General features: G+C 39.3%; 1 protein-coding gene across 1 annotated transcript in view; it reads right to left on the minus strand.

Moving 5' to 3' along the window:
- The window catches only part of SHB (SH2 domain containing adaptor protein B), a 168839-nt gene that overhangs the window by 51194 nt on the left and 95430 nt on the right, over positions 1-22215 (minus strand). Inside the window, exon 3 of the mRNA XM_032214469.1 lies at positions 19139-19354. Within this exon, the coding sequence (XP_032070360.1) occupies positions 19139-19354 (216 nt within the window). The remainder of the gene's footprint in view (positions 1-19138; positions 19355-22215) is intronic.

Genomic DNA, 22215 nt, shown 5'->3' on the forward strand with positions numbered 1-22215 from the left:
TCTGGAAAATAATCAAAACTAACTTCAAAGAATCTTTATGTTTGGGGTATTAGAATAAAAACTGCAACCAATCTACAGAGTAGCAGTTTAAAAAAAGATAAAACTGTCCAATGTGATGAAAAAAACAATTTTTCAGAATTTTTTAGAAACTGCTTATAATGAAATTTCTAACATGCATTATGCAATAGTGCTGGACTTGAAAGGATGAGTGAATGAAATTAAATGTACATCTCCAATCTTGTCTATTGAAGGTTTCTAAGGGTATGGAGATGCTATGTTACACTGAGACTGTTGGTTTTTCATACCGGAACAATGGATTTTGCAATAATGTTTGTCCTCAGTTTAATTCTGTAGGTTGAGGGAATAATAGAAAAAAAGCAATATCCGATTTTAAAGAGTGAAAAGAATGGCTGCTACTTAAATGGAAAAGAAAAAGGTCACAATAACTATTCTTCTCTTTGAATGTCCATTTACCCTGAGTTAAATTCATATCACTGCACAACCATTTCCAAAGATTCAAAGATTCACTACCATTTCTAAAGATTGTAATTTCTATAAAATTTGTGGGGAAATGCCAGTATTTGGCTTCTGCTTTAAACAAGAGGAGAAAAACATGGTTATCTACTAAACACATATTTGGGATATAACCACTTCAATCGTCCTATGTGGGCAGAATATCAATGCTGGCAGTAGACTTATATGCTTTGCCTATGCTTCTCCAAAGTGCTATGCTTCTCCAAAGCAGAACACCTCTAGTTTTTTTGAATCAAAGTAGCATAATTGCCTTAAATGTAAAGGTAAAGATTCCCCTCACACATATGTGCTAGTTGTTCCTGACTCTAGGGGGTGATGCTCATCTCAGTTTCAAAGCTGAAGAGTCAGCGCTGTCCAAAGACGTCTCAGTGGTCATGTGACCAGCATGACTAAATGCCGAAGGCGCACGGAACACTGTTACCTTCCCACCAAAGGTGGTTCCTATTTTTCTACTTGCATTTTTATATGCTTTCAAACTGCTAGGTTGGCGGAAGCTGGGACAAGTAATGGGAGATCACTCTGTTACACGGTTCTAGGGATTCAAAGCGCCGAACTGCCGATCTTTCTGATTGACAAGCTCAGCGTCTTAGCCACTGAGCCACCGCGTCCCTTAATAATTCTACTTTATGTTGCTGAGGGAATAGTAATAATTGCCTATGTACATATAAATACATATAGCATTCACTTCTGTAAGTAGTGAGCAGAGCAAGGATAAAGTGAGAACGTAACACCCAGAGTTATGATATGTGTGGAAAGAGACAGATAGCAATTTCCACAGCTTAAGTGCTTGAATGGCACCTTATAAGATGCCAGAGTTAAGTATGAAGTTGTTTGGGGTAGACTTTTGCTTTTGCTCATAAATTAATTGTGGATTGGTTCCAAAGAGGTGGGACATCAAAGATGGTAACACAATCCATGTAGATTGAACTTTTAGACCTGACCTTCCATTCTGTGATGTTCCATGAGAAGACAGCCAACATTCTACTGTGTGTCTCATTTTCTTTTCACCCCCCCAAAATAAGATCTTGGCCTTATTTTTGGGGAGGTCTTATTATTTTTGAGGTGCAGGAGGTGGCGAGCATGGTCACCTCATGGCTGCTGCTGTGTTGGGCATTGCTGAGCCTGCTGCTCTTTTTGCAGCAGCCATTAGCATGACAGAAGGGGCGCAGTGGCTAGGGTTGTGGGAGCGACCATTAGGTAAGGGCATGTGGGGTGCATGGGGCATGTTCCCCTTCCCTTTCCAACCCCCTCCAGCCTCACCTCACGTTGTCTGCGTGGCAAGCAACCAAAGGAAATGGCGGGGACCGCTTGGGCATGCGCTTAAATATTTTCAGGGAGAGTTTATATTCAGGGGAGGGCTTATTTTAGTGCATGCATTTAAAAGTCCAATTGGGCTTATTATCTGGGGAGATCTTATTTTTGGGGAAACAGGGTAAGACTATTTGGATCAATCACAATTTCCAGCAGGTGGCATTGGGAACAACACCTTCCACTTAACACAAAGACATGCTCTTTTGTTCTCATTAGAGACAGTTTAGAGCGGAGATTTCAACTGGTGGCCTGCAGTCTGGATGCGTGACGTGCAGGCCATGCTCACCCCAGCTCTGTGAATGGGAAAAACATTGTGAAGCATCATATGACAGCAACGTGATGCTGCAAGTTTGACACCCATGGTTTAGAGAAACTAGGTTGAGTATTGGGGTGAACAATCTGAGGTGCAGCATATATAAGGTCCATAACCCTGACCCTGAATCTTTGAAAACAGTGTGATAGTTGCTCCTCTTCTGCATTACTAGGTGCATGGATCTATTATGGCTCACTGGTTAAAGTTATTAATTTATGTTCAGGAAATCTAAATTTGTTGATTATGGTAGATAATTAGGAATCAATGTGACAAGGATCATCCTGGCAAAAACTGGAATAATAAGGGTCCTCAAAATAGGTTGTTTTGATGGTGGATTTTGACTGAGTCCACTCAAGCAATACAACTGGTCAGTTGGACCTTGCCGGGAATGTGCTTTCTGAGCAGCCAAGCCCCCTTTTTTCAGTCTGCCAAGACATTTAAATCAAATAACCATTCCCAACCTCTAAAGAACTTGAACAACATTAGCACGTTTAAATGCCTTTCCAACAGCTGTGCCTGAAGGGAAATTTTATACATTTTTTATGACTAAGGCTGCACCCTTGGGAAGGACCCACTTGAATCCATAGCCTATAACCTATTATACTACACCTTCTATAAGGATTCAAGAGGCCATTTCATAACATTGTTATTGGGTGAAGTACCGAAACAATTCTGAATTTTTATGTACAGTTACCATTATCAGATCTGTATGCTTTCTTCAATATGACAACAATTTTTATGCAGCTTGTAAAACTTGCCATGCCTTTATTACCAGGACAACCCACTTATAATTTTACTTAAAATAAAAACAATTTATTTTCTTAATTTGCAGAATTATGGTCAGTGATTACTAAAGAATGAAAACATCATACTATATTTTTATGGTTTTTATTTTTATAATAAAGCTATCACTTTTTTAAAAATGATTTCTAATGTTCCTGAACTGGGATTCAAGATCCAGACCTCTTGTTCAATCTTTTCCTAACTGACACACTCAAAATGTCTTAGTGCTGCAATTATCAGAATTAACAGCCATCATGGATTTCCTATAAAAATCTCTACGTTAGTTTTTTTTTTTTTTTGCATAAATAAATCTTCTTTTGAACTGGAGACAATTAGTCCAATGTTCAGTTTCTAGCCTCAACTATTAGAATACTTCTAAAGATCGGATAACTACATTCTAGTTACTGAAAGACCCCAGATTCCAGAAAACTGAACATCATAAATTAGATACCCCATAGCAGTAGGATCATCCATCTCCAACTGGCTCTCAAATCCAAAAAGCCTCAATTTCTAGCATGTCCTACTTATAGACAGCAAGGCTCAACAATTATTTGGACAGATTAAAAATATCTGCTCATGAGACAAAATAGTAGCAAAAGCTTTATCTATGTGTAATAGATGGCATTATCTATGGATTCAACATATTTGGCTGTCTAGCTTGGCTTCCCATATTATTTTAAAAGTTTTCTGGCAAGCATTATTATAAACTTATTCTGTTTCTGCAAAGCAATGTCTGTTTTCTATATAAACCTATTCTGTTTCTACTAAAGTAGTGTCTGTTTTCTATCCAAGAACCTTATAAAATAAATAATCCTTCTATCAAGCAAATATAAATGAAGCAAAGCCATATAATTTTTTTCCATTCTAGATGAAGAACTGCCACATTCTGCAGGTATTAAATATATGATTAAACTAGTATGCTGAATTTAAACAGAAATCTATCCAGGTTCATGCTACCAACTGAGTACAAAGACATTTAAAGTATTTAATATGAAAGTGGCTTTAAGAAAAAATAAGAAACCTCTAGTAATACATCCAATTGTAATTACAGGCTGCAAAGCAATAAAAACACATTGTTGGCTTTAGCTCTGTGTTGGTTAGACTAAGTTTTACCTAATTCATGAAAAAAGGAGCACCATATGGTGCATTTTGTTCTTCCTGTTAAGCAATGAACCAATTTTGGCTGTGCTTTTTCTGTTGCCTGTTTAGATGTTGAACCAATAATTTCATACGATGTCTGATTTGAATAATTCTCAGCAGCGGGAAACTTCAAAGCTATAATTGAGGCAAGTTTCTGTCACAGAAATACATCACTATTTCCTTACATGCTCCAATAATCCAAGATTGTTTGAGGCAGACTATTCCTGTTCAGTTATCAAGCTCAAATTATTCTACTCCGGGCACATTATACAAAGACTTCGTTGACTTAGAAGATTTTAATGCTGGGAAAGATGGAAAGAAAGAGGGGAAGAGGACAACCACCAGCAACAAGGTGGATAGACTTATAGTGGCAATCATTTTCATCATAGAGAAACTCTTATCTATTTGGATGCCAGGAATCAAAAATGACTTAATTGCACATAATCAGTCAATCAATGAACCAACCAACCAAACAATTTCTGCTAAATTCATATCTTAAGATACACTATTGCTGTGATGGCGAACTTATGGCAAGCATAAAAAACAGTGACGTGCGGTGAAGCTTATGGCTGGTGAGGCAAAAAGAAAGAAAGCGGCTTTTGCCCCCCCCGCAGCAGCTATGTCCGAAATAGAGGTGTCCCACGCCTCGCAGCTATGTCTGACCCAGCTGTGGGGCGCTTCTATGTCAGACAGAAGCGGTGGGGCGCTTTCTTTCGGCTTTTGCCTGCTCCACAGGGCAAACACTTCCACCTTGCAGGGGCTGGAGCCGCAGACCACCAAGAGTACGTCCCGCCCGCAGCAGAAGAGCGCCGGTTCCTGCCCAGGCTGGAGCGAGAGCCGCGGAGGCGAAAGGCGAAGATGGGTGTGTGTGTGGGGTGTTCCAAGAGGCCCCCTCCCCTTTTGGCACTCCACAAGCCAGGCCTGCAGCGGCAAGAGGCTCCGCTCCGCTTCTATCCCCCCCTCCGGTCCAGAGAAGCCGGCCGCGGGCAAGTCGCCACAGCCCTGGTTCCCTCTCCAAGCAGCCCCAGGAGGAAACGGGCCAGCCCCGCTTCCCTCCCCAGACTTTCTGGCAGTGGAGGACCCGCATTTCATTCCCTCTTCCAAGCCCCAAATGGCCAGCCTTTTGCCTCCGCGGCTCTTGCTCCAGCCTTGTCCTGGCTCCTCCTCTGCAGGCCTGCCGGAGCTCTGGAAAAAGGCGTCGTGAGCCGAGGCTGGCCACTCGGGGCTTGGAAGGGGGAGCGGAATGCGGGTCCTCCACTGCCGGAAAGTCCGGGGAGGGAAGCGGGGCTGGCCCATTTCCACCTGGGGCTGCTTGGAGAGGGAACCGGGGCTGCGGAGACTTCCCCGTGGCCGGCTTCTCTGAACAGCTGCGTGAAGGGTCTTCCCCCCCAATATATATTCAGCAGGCAAAAGATAATTGGAGGAAATGGCTAGATTATGGACCCTCATTTGTATTACCCAGCAGGGAAACAGGAGGGTATTTGCTCTAAAACCTGGACCTGGACATGGAGAGGGCAGCTCCCAACCTTACGAAAAGATTCCTAACAGGAAGAAAAGGTTCCCAGCTGAAAAAACCAAATAGCCACCTGCATTCTGGAGCTCAGAGGTTGAACTCTTCAGAGCTACAAGCCAAATAGAAACGCTTATTGTTTCAACACACACACACACACACACGAGAGCGAACGTTGGCCTTCATGGCAGGTGAAAATCCCGAGAGCTCCAGGGGGGAACCAAAGTCAATGCTCCAAGCAAGAGACAGGCGACCTTCTGTCACTAAGGTTATTTTAGGGGGGGGGGTTCTTGCATAGCCCCCTCAAGGGATCCTTCTGTTCCAAGAGCCTTTGGCGTCTTCACGGCTATCACCTCCTTTGCCGTGCATGGTTAAAACTTTGACTCCAGAGCAATCTTTGCTCCAGAACCACTGGGAAAGGGAGTCACTGGCAGTGGGCAGCCAAGGGCATTCTGGTGCCCAGGAAGTTTCCCACTCCCATCAAGCATTGGTGCTGCCCAACGACAACCTTAATTTCCAGCCGGAGGAATTTCGTAGGGTTTCTTTGGTCGGAGGGAGGGTTGGAGGGGTGTTGCGGGAAGGAAGTCGCCCCCTCAGGCCGACCAAATCGGAGCAGCCCTGCCGGCGGCCACCGCTGAAGCAACAGATGGAGCTGATGGACCGAAATGAAGCTGGGGAGGGGGATTCTGCCACCGCTGCCCCTCACCCACCAGAGTCATCCTTCTCCTCCTCCTTGTCGCCCGCTGCACAAGGTTGTGGGGCAGCAGCTGCAGCGAGGAGAGCCGGAGCAGTGGAGGACCCGCATTCTGCTCCCTCTTCCAAGCCCCGAGTGGCCAGCCTTTCACCTCCATGGCTCTTGCTCCAGCTTTGTTGGGGCTCCTCCTCGGCAGGCCTGCCGGAGCTCTAGAAGAAAGCGGCAGGAGCCGAGGCTGGCCACTCAGGGCTTGAAAGAGGGAGCGGAATGCGGGACCTCCACTGCCGGAAAGTCTGGGGAGGGAAGCGGGGCTGGCCCATTTCATCCTGGGGCTGCTTGGAGAGGGAACTGGGACTCTGGAGACTCGCCTGCAGCCAGCTTCTCTGGAGCGGAGGGGGAGGGATAGAAGCGGAGCGGAGCCTCTTGCTGCTGTGGGCCTGGCTTGCGGAGTGCCAAAAGGGAAGGGGGCCTCTTGGAACACACCCCTCTTTCCCTTTCGCCTCTGCGGCTCTCGCTCCAGCCTCGTCTTGGCTCCTCATTTGAAGAAGTCAGGTTCTTTTTACCACTTTAAATATTCTTCAGGGAACTATTTCTGTTTCAACTAGTGAACCAACCAAATAATACATACATGTTGCAGTGAAGAGCGAGCCTCCTCCTTCTTCCCCACTCCTCTCTCCTCTGAAGCGCACCCTCCGAAATAACCCGCCCAACGTAAGCGTGCTCAACTGCCAACAAGGCATGATTTGCTGCTCCCAGATCAGGAGGCGGGAGAATCAGTGCCTCCTTTGCATATGAAATTTTTTGCTTTTTAACCCTTTCTTAACCTTTAAAAGGCAAAAAATTCCTTATGCAAAGGAGGCCCCAAGTTCTCTCGCCTCCTCCTATAGTTAACACTAAGCACAGACTCCAAGTCACTGTGACTTGGAGTCTGGTAGCAACTACCTTGGCTTTAATTATTTTTAAAAAAATATTTAAAATTCTTTTCTTTTCCTGAGGACACTGGTGAGGCCCTGCCTCCCTGCCTCTAGTGACTGCATGACCCTGATGCAAAAGGTGGCACGCAGAGCCCTCTCTGAGCACCATCGGCAGCTGCTCTTCTGGGTTTGCATGTGCATTGGATAGTTGGTCCGGCACACACGCGTGCGGCATCCAGCTGCTCTTCCGGGTTCCCGGAAGAGAGGGCAGCTGTCCGGCAAACATGCTGCTGTGTGCATTGGCTAGCTGCCCTCTTCCGATTTCTGGTGCTCCAGCTCGGGAATACGCACATTCCAGTTACAGTACTTGGTGCCGAAAAGGCTAGGCATCACTGCACTATTGTCTTTAATAAATTAGAACAGTTTTCAATTTCATAAACATTTCTGTGTTATTCATGTGTCTTAGAACAGGATCTTAACTATATTATTTTATGATAACCCATGATACCTATATGACTGATTAAAACACCCACTTTTCTGCTTAAAGTGGCATGCATTTGTTTTCCTAATTTTTGTACCCCACAATAGAGTCAATCTTCCAGTCAGAATAGTACATTATAATTCATAACATTACACCACTGATTCTCTAGAAGCATCTGAACTTTAAAGTTGCGATGGTTTTTATCTTTTTATTTTTCTAAGACTATTTTTTCTGGTATAAAACCAGAATTATTTGAGCAAAATTTATTTTTTCTTCTCTATGAGAGTCAATCTGGTGGTTAATTTGTTTCAGATTCTTAAACATTGGTACTCTTGCTTTACAATTTTGAAGTTTAACCTTGCCCTGATAGCAGGTTATTCAGAATATAGAGATATATTTGGTAGTTTTATAGTAATATCCTGAGAAGTAATGTTGCGGTACTGTATAATTTAAAACGGAGAAAGACATGAAATATGCAAAGTAATAGGTCTGGCTAGAAATAATTTAATTAGTAAAATGATGCTCAGAGCTTTTCATTTTTAAATAATAGAACAAGCCTAGTCATGCAGCAGAATGGAGCAATCTAGTTCACACTGCCCAAAACAGGAAGGGAGGAAGAAAAGAAAGAAGGAAGGAAGGAATTTAAATGAACGAGACTGTTTAATGTTAATAGTGATGACAGTTAGGATGTCATTTTCAAGTTTTAAAAAGTTTTCTGCCTCCATTGAAAATAAAATAATGTCAAATTCTTGTCAGACTTCCAAATAGCCATGCTGAGACACTGGTTGGAGAAGGCTTAATTATAAACAATTGAATATAGTGGTGCTTAAAAGTTTGGGGACCATTTTTAATTTTCAGTATTTCTGCATCAATACAGCTTAAAACATGATCTGTTCTCTACAAAAGCCCTACATTTCAATAAGGAAAACCCAATTAAGCAAATAGGTATAAAAACATTATACTTGTTCATTGATTTATTTAGGAAAATAAACCAAACCTACATACCTATGTGTGGCAAAAATATGTGAACCTTCAGGACTATTGGTTGATTTAAAGAGAAATTAAGATTTAAAGAGAAATTATTTTAATAAGCGGATGTTGATCAGATGTGATCATCTGCCTTATTTAAGTAACAACATTCTGGGTATTCACTATCAAATACTTATTTTCATAAATTAAATAAATTAGAAGAAAGCTAATGTTTGAGAATAGCCAACTCAAACTCTTGACCTTAATCCTATAGAAATATTGTAGAAGGACCTAAAGCGTGAGGAAGCTTACCAACATCCTTGAAGCCTTTCTGTTTGGAGGGATGGGATAAAACTCCTCCAAGCTAATGCACAGAACTAATCAACAGCTATTGGAAATGCGCACACCTGTTACTGAAAGCAAAGAGTCACATAGTTTTGCAAAAGACAAATATATAGTATTGGATCATTTTCCTCAGATTCATAAAGAAGCATACAAGAAATTCTCCACTTATGATCATAATTGGACTGGGAATTTTGGTCACTGATTGAAGCAGTCATCAAGTCAGATGCCATGTAACTACTTTGCTTAATGACAGCAATCCAGTTGCTGTCATTATGCAACAGTGTAGATTGTTAACTGGACCTCCAGGAGAGAGCACAAAGTGTCCCAAGACACTTAGGAGATCTGGACCCTCACCCTGCCCCACAAAGGAGAATACTCGCATGAATACTGATGTTCAATAGAATTTTTGCTAGAACTGAGATCTGTTCATATATGTTTTCTCCTTCCCTCAGTAAGTGAAACCTTTCTGAACTTTCTGGAGAGGAGGGGAAAACAACAGCCAATTCCAGAATTCTGAATGGCATAGCTGACATCTGTTTGCTAGGATTTTCACCAGATTTGAGGTCTGTTCCTCTAGCATGTGGGAGGATTTCCCCACCTGCATGAAGGGGAAATTCCTTGTCATGCTGGGGGAATGGAGCTGACATCCAACATCCCCTTGGCTTGCAACCTTTCCTCTAGCTTCCCTATTGACTTTCTGGGGAAGCCAGCAGAGAATATTGCAAATGGAGAATCCATAATCGCAGGGCATTTGGCAACCAGTTGTACATACAAGCAGGTTGCCATGGTCCCAAACTGTCATATTACATAAAGAGGGAGTGGCAAGATGTTTTATGATGGCTGGAAGTGCTTTACAGGCAGGCAAGCAGCCCTTCTGATGCTGTAATAACTGCAAATGGTCATTAAATGACCGGTTGTAAGTCGAGAATAATGTTTTCACTCATTTATTTAACTGCGTTTTCTTTATCTAGTTTTAAGACTTATATAGAGAACAGGCCACACTTTAGGTCATATTGATGCAAATATTGAAAATCTAAAACGATTCATGAACTTTTAAGCACAGTGCACATATGTCCCCTTGCCCCAAATGAGAACATTCTTAAAACTTTATGACATCTTAAAAAATTAGAGGAGAATTCTACAATATTTCACGAAACATTCAGCTTCTCCTTTGTGGCTACAATCCTGAACACTAAGTATCTATTTACTCTTAGTATGAACTGGATGAGCAAAACTGCTAATTAGAATCTCCAGCTAAGCAGAAAATCAGTAGAAAGCATTAGCATACACAGAAAAAGTCACCATTGATATATATTGCTATTTATCTTCTACAAATGCAGTTTCACACAGGTTAAAAGTTCCACTCAGTTGTACAGAACAATACTTTCTAACAAACAGATGTTGCCTCGTTAATTGCAACCAAATTAAGCACAACATCAAAATACAATCCTCTGCCCAGAAAGCTGGTTAGGGAACTCTTCTGTTAACAGCAAATGCCTCAACACACTTGTACCAGAAATTCAATTAAACAATAAGGAATCATTCCAGAATCTGGTTATATAGTTATGAGTTACTGTAGCATTGATTTCAAGCGAAAAGAAATGAAGTAGCATCTCCTCAGGGCTTATTATACACAGAAAGGCAATCCCTTAGACAGCAACAGACACATCTACAACTCTGGTCTGCATCTCAATGATTTAGGAAGGTAGTTCATTCCTCCTGCCAATCAGGTTGTTAAGATTTAATAGGAGAATAAAGTATGTGAAATTAAAAGGCAATAAAGGTTTTAAAATGATTCAAATTCAATTCTGAAGGGCATAGTGAGGAAGGGCAAGTGTGCTCTGCAATGCACCTCTGTGAGGTATGGAGGGTTTGCAGTATCAGATATGGGAGGCATCTAAGGCACAATCCTATCTGCTATAATCTATTCATGTATCAGTGTTTTGGAAACAAATATATAGTTATACAGAAAATAGCAGAGAGAAAGAGAAGGAGAGAGAAAAAGATAGAAGAGAAATCTATCTCACTAAATAAAATAGCCTCATAGGCAAAAAATTGAAAGACAAAGTATGGTAGCTTTTGCAATGTGATAAAAATAATCTTAAAAACAGTTCCTGAAATTTCATCGAATGCTCATTTTTTTCAGCTGATATAATTTCAATTTCCTACCTTACATGCATTTCAAGACAACAAAAATGTGTTGAATGATCTCCTAAATGACTGTAGCAACCTCATCTACTAATCTGAATCTATATATGACTGATACTAAACTATGCCTTTTGGACTGTCAGATTAATTCACTTTCAAACAGCAATGTATCATCAGGTAAGAGAAAATTGAAAACTCCCTCTATGTCACTCCATCAAAAATCTAATCTTTTATGAAAATTTAAGTCTCTGTGAAGTTAAATATGGAACAGGCATAAGGATTTTGAAAATCATCATTATTGCTGGAAGAGAGCTGACATCGCGACAGCATGATGTGCAATCTTGGTGTTTCGAGATCACAGTCGAATTCCTGTCACTGGACCGTCCATTTGGACCTAAACTTTCCTGCAGAGATGGTGATTGAGAAGGGCACCTCCTGCTGATCTCAGGGACACTGCAAAGTCCCTGAAAGATCCAGGAATAGCCTTTTTTTTCCGGCGACAGAAACGCTGCTAATGAAGCTGCTGAAGTTGGGACAACTCTGGAACAGGAAGAAAGCAGAGGAAGAGACTACCCAAGAAAAAAAATTAAGTTAAGTTAAGATTGAAGACAAAAGACTGTAGGTGGTGAAATTGATCTGCATTGAACTTAGTGTGTTATCCAGTTTCTAATTTTTTCTTTTTTTCACGGATGGAATTTTTGCAGGGGCTCCCTATTTTTTAAACTGAATTGATTAATTCTTTCTTCTTCTTTTTTCACTTTTGCTTATACCTATGAATTAAAATTCTCCTTTTTTTATAATGCTTGATTTGATTGATTGGATTGTTTTTTATCTCAATTTAAGGGTTTTTTCCTTTCTTAAGCTTGGAATATAAAGAAGAAAATAAGAAGGATTATAAACAACAGGAGGAAAAGCAGTTACACTGCCACTTAGAGGCTGGAGGCTGGATACATAGTTTTTTTCTTCTTTCTCTTTGATCACTTGAGATTCAAGGTTCTTTCAGTTTGTTTACTGACAGTGATAGTAGGAAGAGCACAACTTGTGTATACAGGTGCCTTTTGGAAGTTCTATCACTAGCTATTGGAGGGAAGACAACATTTTGACTTGAAAGATAATAAATGAACCTGTTTGAAGTTTATTAAAAGAGCCTTGAACCCTATACTGGCAGTATCTGCAAAATTGAAAGAATGGCTGAGCAGGAAAAAGAAACTGTAACATTGCAAATGATTATGTTTGAAATTCAAAATCTATTAGTTGTGACAGAGAGAATTGAAAAGAGATTGGAGAATAAGGAATACAAAACAGAAAAATATGATGGAGAAACTGAGGATGTTTACCAAATGAAGAAAGTGGAGGACAGAGTTCAAAAGGTGGAAGAAAAAAAAATGAGCGAAGAGATAAGAAAACTGTGGATACTGACAACAAAGTGAGCGTGGTTGGTAATGGCAAGAGAGGAATATGGAAAGGGGAGATGGATGGATTGGAACTCTACCCCAGACTTCAAAGCACAGAAGAGGGAAAATTGATGGACATAAGGAGATAAATCTTGATAGAAGCACTAGCGATAACCAAAGATAAGCTGATAGAAAGAGCAGATGTTGGGTTTCAAGCTTTTGTGAGATATGAAAGGAACAACATTTTGCCATGGGAGGTTTATACAAGATTTATTAAGAAAGTAACTAGAACATCAATGTTACAAATGGCAAGAGATATAAGACTGTACTATTGCTGGAGGGATACAGGTTGATGTGATGAAAATGTATAATAAAAATTAAGCTAAATTTAGTTTACTAGTAGTATGTATAAAATGAAGCAACAATAGCTATAGTTAAATAATGATTAATAATGATAACAATACATATAGATATATTAGTTTGATAATATGACATTTTATATAAACAACACATGGAGATTATGAAAGGAGGTTTAAAAGCTTTATCTAGAATATGTTATAAAGATGTATTGTGATTGGATGATCTTAGGATGATTTAATGGAATGTTATCATATAACCTTATTCTAGATTTTGAATATTATATATAAAAGGACGTAAAACAATTATAGTCAAATTAAGGTTGAGATATAATAATTGTGATATACGTGAATATAGGTGAATTTAAAATATGTGATTTGATATGAAAAGCAGGTGGTTTTGTTTAATTGTCTTCAAAATGGCGCTTACAGCTTTTGCATTCGTTATCTCCGGCTTCCTGGTACAGAATCAAAGGAATAACTTTTTATAATCTAATTAGACCTACTCCCTCGAAGTCTTCAAAGACTCTTTGTTGTTGATATAGAGACATTCCAAACATTCCAAACGGACTTTCTCTTTTGAAACCCTCCGTAAAACCCTTTGTAAAAAAAAAAAGGGGGGGGAGGAATTTCTTTTTCTCCAAACAGCATAGTGGATTAGCAATTTAGAATAAATAATTAAAACCAAAATATAATGGCATCCAAATCAACCTCTGTGAAATTACCTCCGAAAACATCTCCCATACCTGGCACAAAGTTGCAGCCCCCACCCTCTATGCCCCCTAGTGGAGACGTACTAACAAAAGAATTTTTCTTGGAAATGTTCAAAGAATCCAGAGAACAGAACTTAGAAATGTTTAGAGAATCCAGAGAACAGAATCTAGAAATGCTTAGAGAGTTCAAAGATGAAATAAGGAATGAGATGGAAGTTCTATATGACAAATTCGATACTAGGGTCACTAAAATGAATGATGATATGATGGGAATTGTAAATGTGATGACAGAATATATTTCTGGAATGGAAGATAATTTAGAAATTCTCAATGAAGCTAAAACTAACCTGATATCCAAAACTGAAGTGGTGGAACAAAAAATTGATAATGCTGAAAAACAAATTATTATGATACAGTATAAGCAGATGGAGCTTGCATTAAGAGTGAGGGGGCTGCGTGAAGAAAAGCAGGAGAACTTAAAGCAAATGTTTTCTGAAGCTTTTGACCGTCTGGTGGGAAAACCGGGATCCAATTTTGATTGGCAGATTGACAAGACTTTTCGTGTTAACTCGTGTGCGGCAAAACAAAGGCAACTCCCCCGAGATGTGGTAATATACTTTGTTACAAGAGAATCTAGAAATATGATATTACAAGAGTCCTATAATACTAAGCTTCAAATTGGTGGACAGGATCTGATTGTTTTGAAAGAAATACCACCTCAAATGCTAAGAGCCAGAAGAGATTATGCTTTTCTGGTGGAAGAGCTCAGAAAGTGTCAGATACAGTACAGATGGGATGCCCCATTCGGTATTATAGTTACAATGGACAAACAAAGATATCGTCTCAGTTCTGTATGGAAAGCTCGTGATTTCTATCATAAGATTCTGAAGATGGGATACCCTGAATCTTCGGGATATGGTGAAAAACCACGAGACGAACAAGATAAACAGCAAACCACACAACCATCAGATAAAATGTATCATCTCCCTCTCCCGGAAGGGCAAGGAGTCAAGGAAAAAAGACCCAACCGTATGACCACCAGACAAACGGATAAACAAGCTACTATGCAACAATCTCAACAATCGTTGGCCATTGATCAAGGAGCTACAGCAACAAGCTCAGAAGCTGTGGGAGGAGCCAAACCAAAGGTGAGACAGGCCTTGCGGGAGGCTCTAAAAAAGCTTCAGGCAACCAAAAATGACAACTAAGATTTTGACATGGAATGTTAACGGACTGAACTCTCCACAGAAAAGAAAGAAAATATTTCATTATCTCAAACAGTTTAAGAATGACATAATTTGTTTGCAAGAAACTCATATCAAATCAACCGATCAAAAATATTTGTTTAACCCCAAACTGGGCCAACATTTTGCGACCTCAGCCATGGAAAAGAAAAACGGCATAGTAGTATACTTAAGAAAAGACATTAAAGCTGAGCTAATTGAAGCAGATCCCTTTGGAAGATATATTGCATTAGATTTAATCTTAGAAGGGAAAAAGACGTTACTTTTGGGAATTTATGCTCCTAATCAACAACAAGATGGATTTTATAGAAATCTCCATGCTAAATTAGTACAGTGGGACTTTGAGTCTTGTATAATATTGGGTGACTGGAATGGCGTGATCGACACCAAAAGAGATAAGAAGACATCTCGCCCGAACACCAAATTCCGAGCTAAGTTACCCAAACCCTTTTTTGACATGCTGGACGACTTTGAATTGCGAGACGCTTGGCGCGAGAGGCATGCAGAAGAATATGACTTTACCTTTTTTTCCAACAGACATCAATCTCTTTCAAGGATTGATTTTATACTAATTACAAATGATTTACTTTGCAGGGTGAAGAAGACAAAGATTATGGCGAGAGTTCTTTCAGATCATAATCCAGTCTGGATGGAATTGGGAAGGGTAGCCCAGGCAAGAAGGTCCTGGAGGTTGAATGAAAACTTATTTAGATATGAAAAGTATGTTAATGACTGTAAAAAATTGCTATCGGAATATTTTGTTCTTAATATGAATAAGGGTACATCTATGGAATATGTATGGGATGCAAGCAAAGCGTATATGAGAGGAGTATTAATGAATATAAACAAAATACATAGACACAAACAAGGGCAAAAACGAAAAGAATTGGAAGAGGAAATTAAAGGGAAAGAGTCAGAATTAACATTGAATCCAGGAGATACAAAGATTAAGGAAACAATTTCTATACTAAAATCTCAGTTTGATATGCTGATCTCTGACCAGGTAGCCACCAGTTTATTATATGCTAAACATAATACTTTCTGCAACGCAAATAAACCCGGTAGGTGGTTGGCTTATCAGATTAGAAAAAAAAGGAAAGCTCGAAATGTATCCAAATTGTGTTACAGAGGGAAGGAAGTGTTTCAACAGGAAGAGATCCAAAAGGTATTTCGGGAATTTTTTACAGAGTTGTATAAAGGGGATAAAATTAAGGACGTAGACATAGACAAATACCTAGATAAAGAGAAAATCCCCCTAGTTAGAGAAGAACATAGGCATAAGCTGAATCAACCAATAACCTCTGGGGAAATTCTGCAGGCAATTAAACAATTAAAGTTAGGGAAAGCACCAGGCACAGATGGTTTAACAGCTGGTTATTATAAAAATTTACAGTTAGAAATGGTAGAACCCCTCAGAGAACTATTCAATAAAATTCAATCGGGAGGGAAAGTGCCCCCTTCGTGGAAGACTGCGTTCATATCGTTGATACCCAAAGAAGACCAAGACCTTACCCAGCCAAAAAATTATAGACCTATTTCATTACTCAATGTAGATTATAAAATATTTACTAAAATATTAGCAAATAGGCTAATGGTGGTAATTCAACAATTGATACATACCGATCAAACTGGTTTTATACAGGGCAGACAGATGAAGAACAACGTTAGATTAATTATTAACGCTTTAGAATACCTGGGAAAGAACAATCAAATCCCGGCCGCATTCATATTTTTGGATGCGGAGAAAGCCTTTGATCGAGTTAATTGGCAATTCCTGCTGAAGACATTGCAAAAAATGCAGATAGGAGATGGCTTTTTACGGTCAATTGGTGCAATATATCAGCAGCAAACAGCCCAGATCATTGTCAATGGAAGTCTGACAGACTCCTTTCAAATTGAAAAAGGTACAAGACAGGGCTGTCCTCTGTCCCCATTATTGTTTATTATAACTTTGGAAATACTGCTGAATAAGATACGGGGCTTGGGCGGTCTAAAAGGGATTAAGATTAGACAGCAAGAATACAGAGTCCGCGCATTTGCGGATGATCTGGTCATAATATTGGAACAACCGCAGGAATCTAGTAGGGTCTTATTGAACACGATCAATCAATATGGTCAAGTCTCGGGATTTAAAATAAATCTAGGAAAAACCAAAATATTAGCTATAAATATGACTATCAAACAGAAGGAAGAACTGGGGGCGATGCTAAGATGTGAGGTAGTTAAAAAAGTTAAATATCTTGGAGTTAATATTTTAATCTCAAATGGGAAATTATATAAGCATAATTATGAATCACTTTGGCATAGTATACAGTTGGAGTTGAAAAGGTGGGAGAAACTGCATTTGTCCTTGCTGGGTAGAATAGCGGCAGTAAAAATGAACATTTTACCAAAATTTTTATTTCTTTTTCAAATGTTACCAATACTTAAAAGAGATGCGAATCTTTCAGAATGGCAGAAGGGCATCAACAAATTTGTGTGGGCAGGAAAGAAGCCGAGGGTAAAGATGAAAATAATGTAAGATGCACGTGAAAGAGGAGGATTGAAATTACCTAACTTAAAATTATACTACGATGCAGTGGCATTATCTGCAATTAGTGACTGGACCCATCTAACTAATGACAGAATTTTGAATATCGAGGGATATGACTTGTTATATGGTTGGCATGCTTACCTGTTATTTAACAAAAAAATGGATAAGAAATTTAAAAATCATATCTTAAGAAATGCTTTATTGCGGGTTTGGAAAAAATATCAACATAAATTAAATGATAAATTGCCCATGTGGGCAATTCCTAGACATGCAATTGAAAATATGAACGTAGAACAAAAACACGATAGAACCACCTATAGACAACTTCTTATTTCAGAAAGAGGGGTGTTGCAACTAAAATCTTTAGAGGTACTTAAAGAAGAGAAGGTAGTTCAAATGTGGTTTCAGTATGGTCAACTACAGGCTAGGTGGAAAACAGATTAAAAAATTGGCTTTGTAAAAGTTGAGGATAATTTGTTTAAACAAATAAGAGATCAAAGCTCAATGCATATAAAGAGGATAATATGTGTTAAATTCCATGATTGCATTTGTATACTGTGGCTTTTTAATGTTAGTGCGAAAACAGAACAAACCGAATATACTGGAAGGTAATAGAAATATACCGAAGGAAAGAGTCGAGTGAAAGAAGAAGGAGGGTGGAGAGGGTGAGAGAGAGGAGGAGGAGAAGGGAGGGAGGGAATGGATTAGAGGGAGTGATAGGGTTAGGGTTAGAAAGAAGGGGAGGGGAAGTAGGCGTAGAGGGGTGTGTGAGAAGGAAGAATGAAAGTTGGAGGGGGTTGAAAGAGGGTGTATGGTGGGCCAAGGTGGTATATTGGGTTTGTATTGTAGGGGGCATTTTTTATATAAGTGAGGGCCGTGTTTATTATTCAATGTTATATGCCCTGATTAAGCACAGTAAATATGTGATTGTATAGAATGAAAAACATAATAAAATATATATATAAAAGCAGGTGGTGATTATGGAAGAGATGCATGGAAATACTGTAACCAAGTGACACGCTTTCTACAATGTGTAATGGAAGATGGGTTTTTTATTTTTATGTTTGTTTGTCCTTGTTTAAAAACAAATCAAAATTGTTTAAAAAAAAGAAAAAAGAAAATCATCATTATTTTGGCTCCAGCAAAATAAATAGTAAACAAATGTTACTGGATTTTTCTGTAACTATGAAATTCAGTCCTGCAAACACAAAACCATCCATGACAAATTCCTATCTATGATTACTTTCCCCTTGTTTTCAGCTTCTGAAGCTTTGACAGATCTGGTCGAAGAGATGGTTATATTATGTGCAGATGCCACATTGTGAGACCTAGCTACCATGACTGACCCTGACAAACTGCATATCAAATTGGATAGACCACAATTCCCCAATATCTTCTGACACCTAGCCATATTAAAAGCAAAGCTGAGGTAAGAATTCAGATATGGAGCTATGGCTATTTCCAGAAAAGGCTTTTAGTGGTCCTCTGTAGGATAATGCACATTCCACTGTGAATTTATGTACTATGCCTGCAGCTATGGATCCAGTCTTGACAATTTCCTCTGTCTATTGTTCAGAAGTGTGCTGCCTCTGAACAACAAGGCGTTCTGTTTGATTTTTTTTAGATCACAATAAACATACACTAGACATCACAAAATCATTCTATTATGCTCTAAAACAACATCAACAACCCATACTTTACTATCTCTTGCAAGACACAAAACAGAATCGCAATGATTTCCTTCAGAGGCTCTCACCTGCCAAAGCAGGAATGGTGACCTTATTCCATTCCCATGGTTGGTCATACTCATCTGCAGGCCTATCATCATCCTGTGGCAACTTGCTCTCTCTCAGGCGTTGACTCACAGCACTTTCTGAATCAGATTCCACACAGTTGCCTTCAGGTTCGTAAGGTGTGTCATACAGCTGGATGTCTTTTTGCTGGGGCTTCACATTGTCTTGCCTCTGTAACTCTGTCAGAATGGGAAAATAAGTGGATTAATTTTTTTCTGCTGGCATCAGCAGGCAAGGGAAAAAAGTTTATGTAGTATAATTTAATATAAACATAATATAAACATTAAGCAACAAGAAAAATGTAGATATGTAAGCTGCTAAAGGTTTCCATGTTTAGCTTCTCTCTAACTGGAAAAAGAAGAAACAGAACAAAGCTTCTGATAACAGTTTACCAAATGGCAATATAAATCTAACAAAATGTCAGAAAAGTTAAGAATCTATAGGAAATAGGTTCCTATAAATTCAGCAAGATTTTAGAGCAGGAAGGACATGCCAAGGACTTATATGTGAATCAAGAGAATTCTTTATGTTGGTCCTTGAACCCATCAGAATGGCTGGGCTGATATTTTCACCCTTCTTTCTCACTCTCATTCTCTCTCTCTTGTAAGTTTCATAAGTCTTTCAGAAGTTTAAGGTATACATTTCATCCTTTAAAACTCTTGAAATGGCCTAAAAGAATCTTGCCCTCTTATGCACATACACCGTCTGAGGCTAGCTTCTGAGCTGGTGAAGTTGCAGCTTCCTGGCTCCATCTCCTCCAATGTGATAGCATCTAGATGTGATGATAAACAATGCAAAGTCCCACTGAGTTTTCTGGAGTCTGGGAGGGGAAGGCTACTTCATAAAAAGCTCACATAATTTGGTACCCAACAAATCTAATACAGGTCATGAAGCTTGCTAGTTGTCATAATGCTATTGTTAAAGAAAAACAGAAGAAAAATGGCAAGATGCTGTATCTGCATAGAGCTGATCTAAATACACAGATATCAAAGCACCTTTAAGTTGTTTTGAATTTTAATTGTGTTCAATAGGTGTAAAGGGTTTCCCTGAAAGTGATATCAAAAGACACCTTCCCCTCTATAACTATGCTCCAAGAACAATGTTAACATGATGGACTTTGACAGCTTTGCCTGGTATAGAATATCTAAGCAGAACTGGGGCATTTTTTAATCATGAAATTTATCATGCTGTTGTTACTGTTGCTCTAAGCTTTAAAATGCATCTTGGTATGATCAAGAAATTACGTGTGGTAAACTCAACTCACTAGGGGCCCTAGCTTTCCAGATTATAATGCCATGGGAAATAGTCCTAGGGGAGATGGAAACGGGGTGGCTAGAGCAAATCAAATGAATATTGTGAACAAAAGGGCTTTGTAGAAGCTACTTCAAATTCTCTTTGAAAATTACATCACAAAGCTTGGCACTTGTGATTATTAACATTATCTTTCAATCTCTTAATTCTAATGAAAAAAGTCTGTAAAATCATGCATATTAATGCAAGCTGAGTTTGGCAATTATAAATGGATTTTACCTCTAAATATTAAATAAAAAGTAACTTGCTGTGAAGGTAATTAAATTGGGATGTCCAGGTCAGCCCCTTCTTGCCTGACGACTACCATTCTATATTTACTTGTCTACTAAACCTTGACCCCAGAGCTATGATGTGACTGATACTATACATTTCCATTTCCTCCAGAAGATCACAGCATCATTCTCAGGTATATCTTATTTAATCTTAACATTGTTATGAGGGAGTTATGTTAGCAATATTCAAGAATCCTTTGTCCAAGGATATCTGGAGAATTTCACTGGGGAAAGTTAAATATTCTGGAAATAGATCTTGAAATTCTTGAAGAGGTGCTGTTTACAGGTGTGTCTTCATCCAGCTTTTCTACTAAATGAGTCACTGATGGTAATAACTAACAGCATCCTCTCTTTCACTTTCCGGAAATATCCGGAGAACATCTGAGTCATGCTATTCAAATGCCCAGAAACTTTTATACTTGGATATTAAACCTCATGAGTACTAAAATACACCATGTGGGGCAGCTAAAAAAGAATGGCAGGAAACTTCCCCTGGCACAAACTGTGGTGTCAAAAAGTATCTTGGAAAAGTATCTTGGTAGACAGACCATCTGGGTCTCTGCCTAACCCTGAATTAAATTTCAAGGTGTTTGGTGGTGTCCCTGTTCCCTGAAGCAAGTTTGGTAGCCACTCATGAGGAAAGATTACTCACAATTGTGGTATTCCAAGTATGGCTATTCCCGCCCCTTCCCCAGCAAAACATATCTTTGCAGTAAATTGTTTTAGCTTAGAAATGGAATCCCAATGAAATGAGAATCCCAATGAAATGAGAACTGTTATATACTACATCTATCTAGCTTACAAAGGCATCTGACTGGCCACTATGGAAACATAGAAAACAGGCAAGAATTTGGTCATCTTTTGTTTAATCAGTAGGAGACTTTTTATTGTTGTTCTTCTCATGTTCTTAGAACAGCAGGACAATATGTGTGTTTTGCTTTTGTTTCTACAACCATATTGCATTTCTGGGTATATATTGCATCCTTCCTCAACTGGGATGAGAGCACTGTAGATAGAAGGAAGGATCATGAGAGAAATAGAAGTGGCTAAATTCTATTCCAAATATGTATCTGTTTCCTGTCAGTTTGAACAAATAATCAGGGTAAATGACTTGCCTCCAGAAATTGTGTGTGTTCCAACACTGGATGTTTTTAAAAAGATTGGACAACCATTTGTCTGAAATGTTATAGTGCTTTCTGCTTGAGCAGGGGTTGGACTAGAACAGTGGTCTCCAACCTTGGCAAACTTGGCAAAGCAAAGCAAAGCTGGCTGAGGAACTCTGGGAATTGAAGTCCACAAGTCTTAAAGTTGCCAAGGTTCGAGACCGCTGGACTAGAAGACCCCCAAGATCCCTTCCAACTCTGTTATTCTGTATCTAATTCTCCAATGGTAGTAAATGACTGCCACTGAAAACAATACAGCAAACCTTTAATGTCATAGAATGATTCTATGCTGTA

This window comes from Thamnophis elegans, chromosome 3 (genome assembly GCF_009769535.1).
Source record: "Thamnophis elegans isolate rThaEle1 chromosome 3, rThaEle1.pri, whole genome shotgun sequence".
Classification (NCBI taxonomy): domain Eukaryota; kingdom Metazoa; phylum Chordata; class Lepidosauria; order Squamata; family Colubridae; genus Thamnophis; species Thamnophis elegans.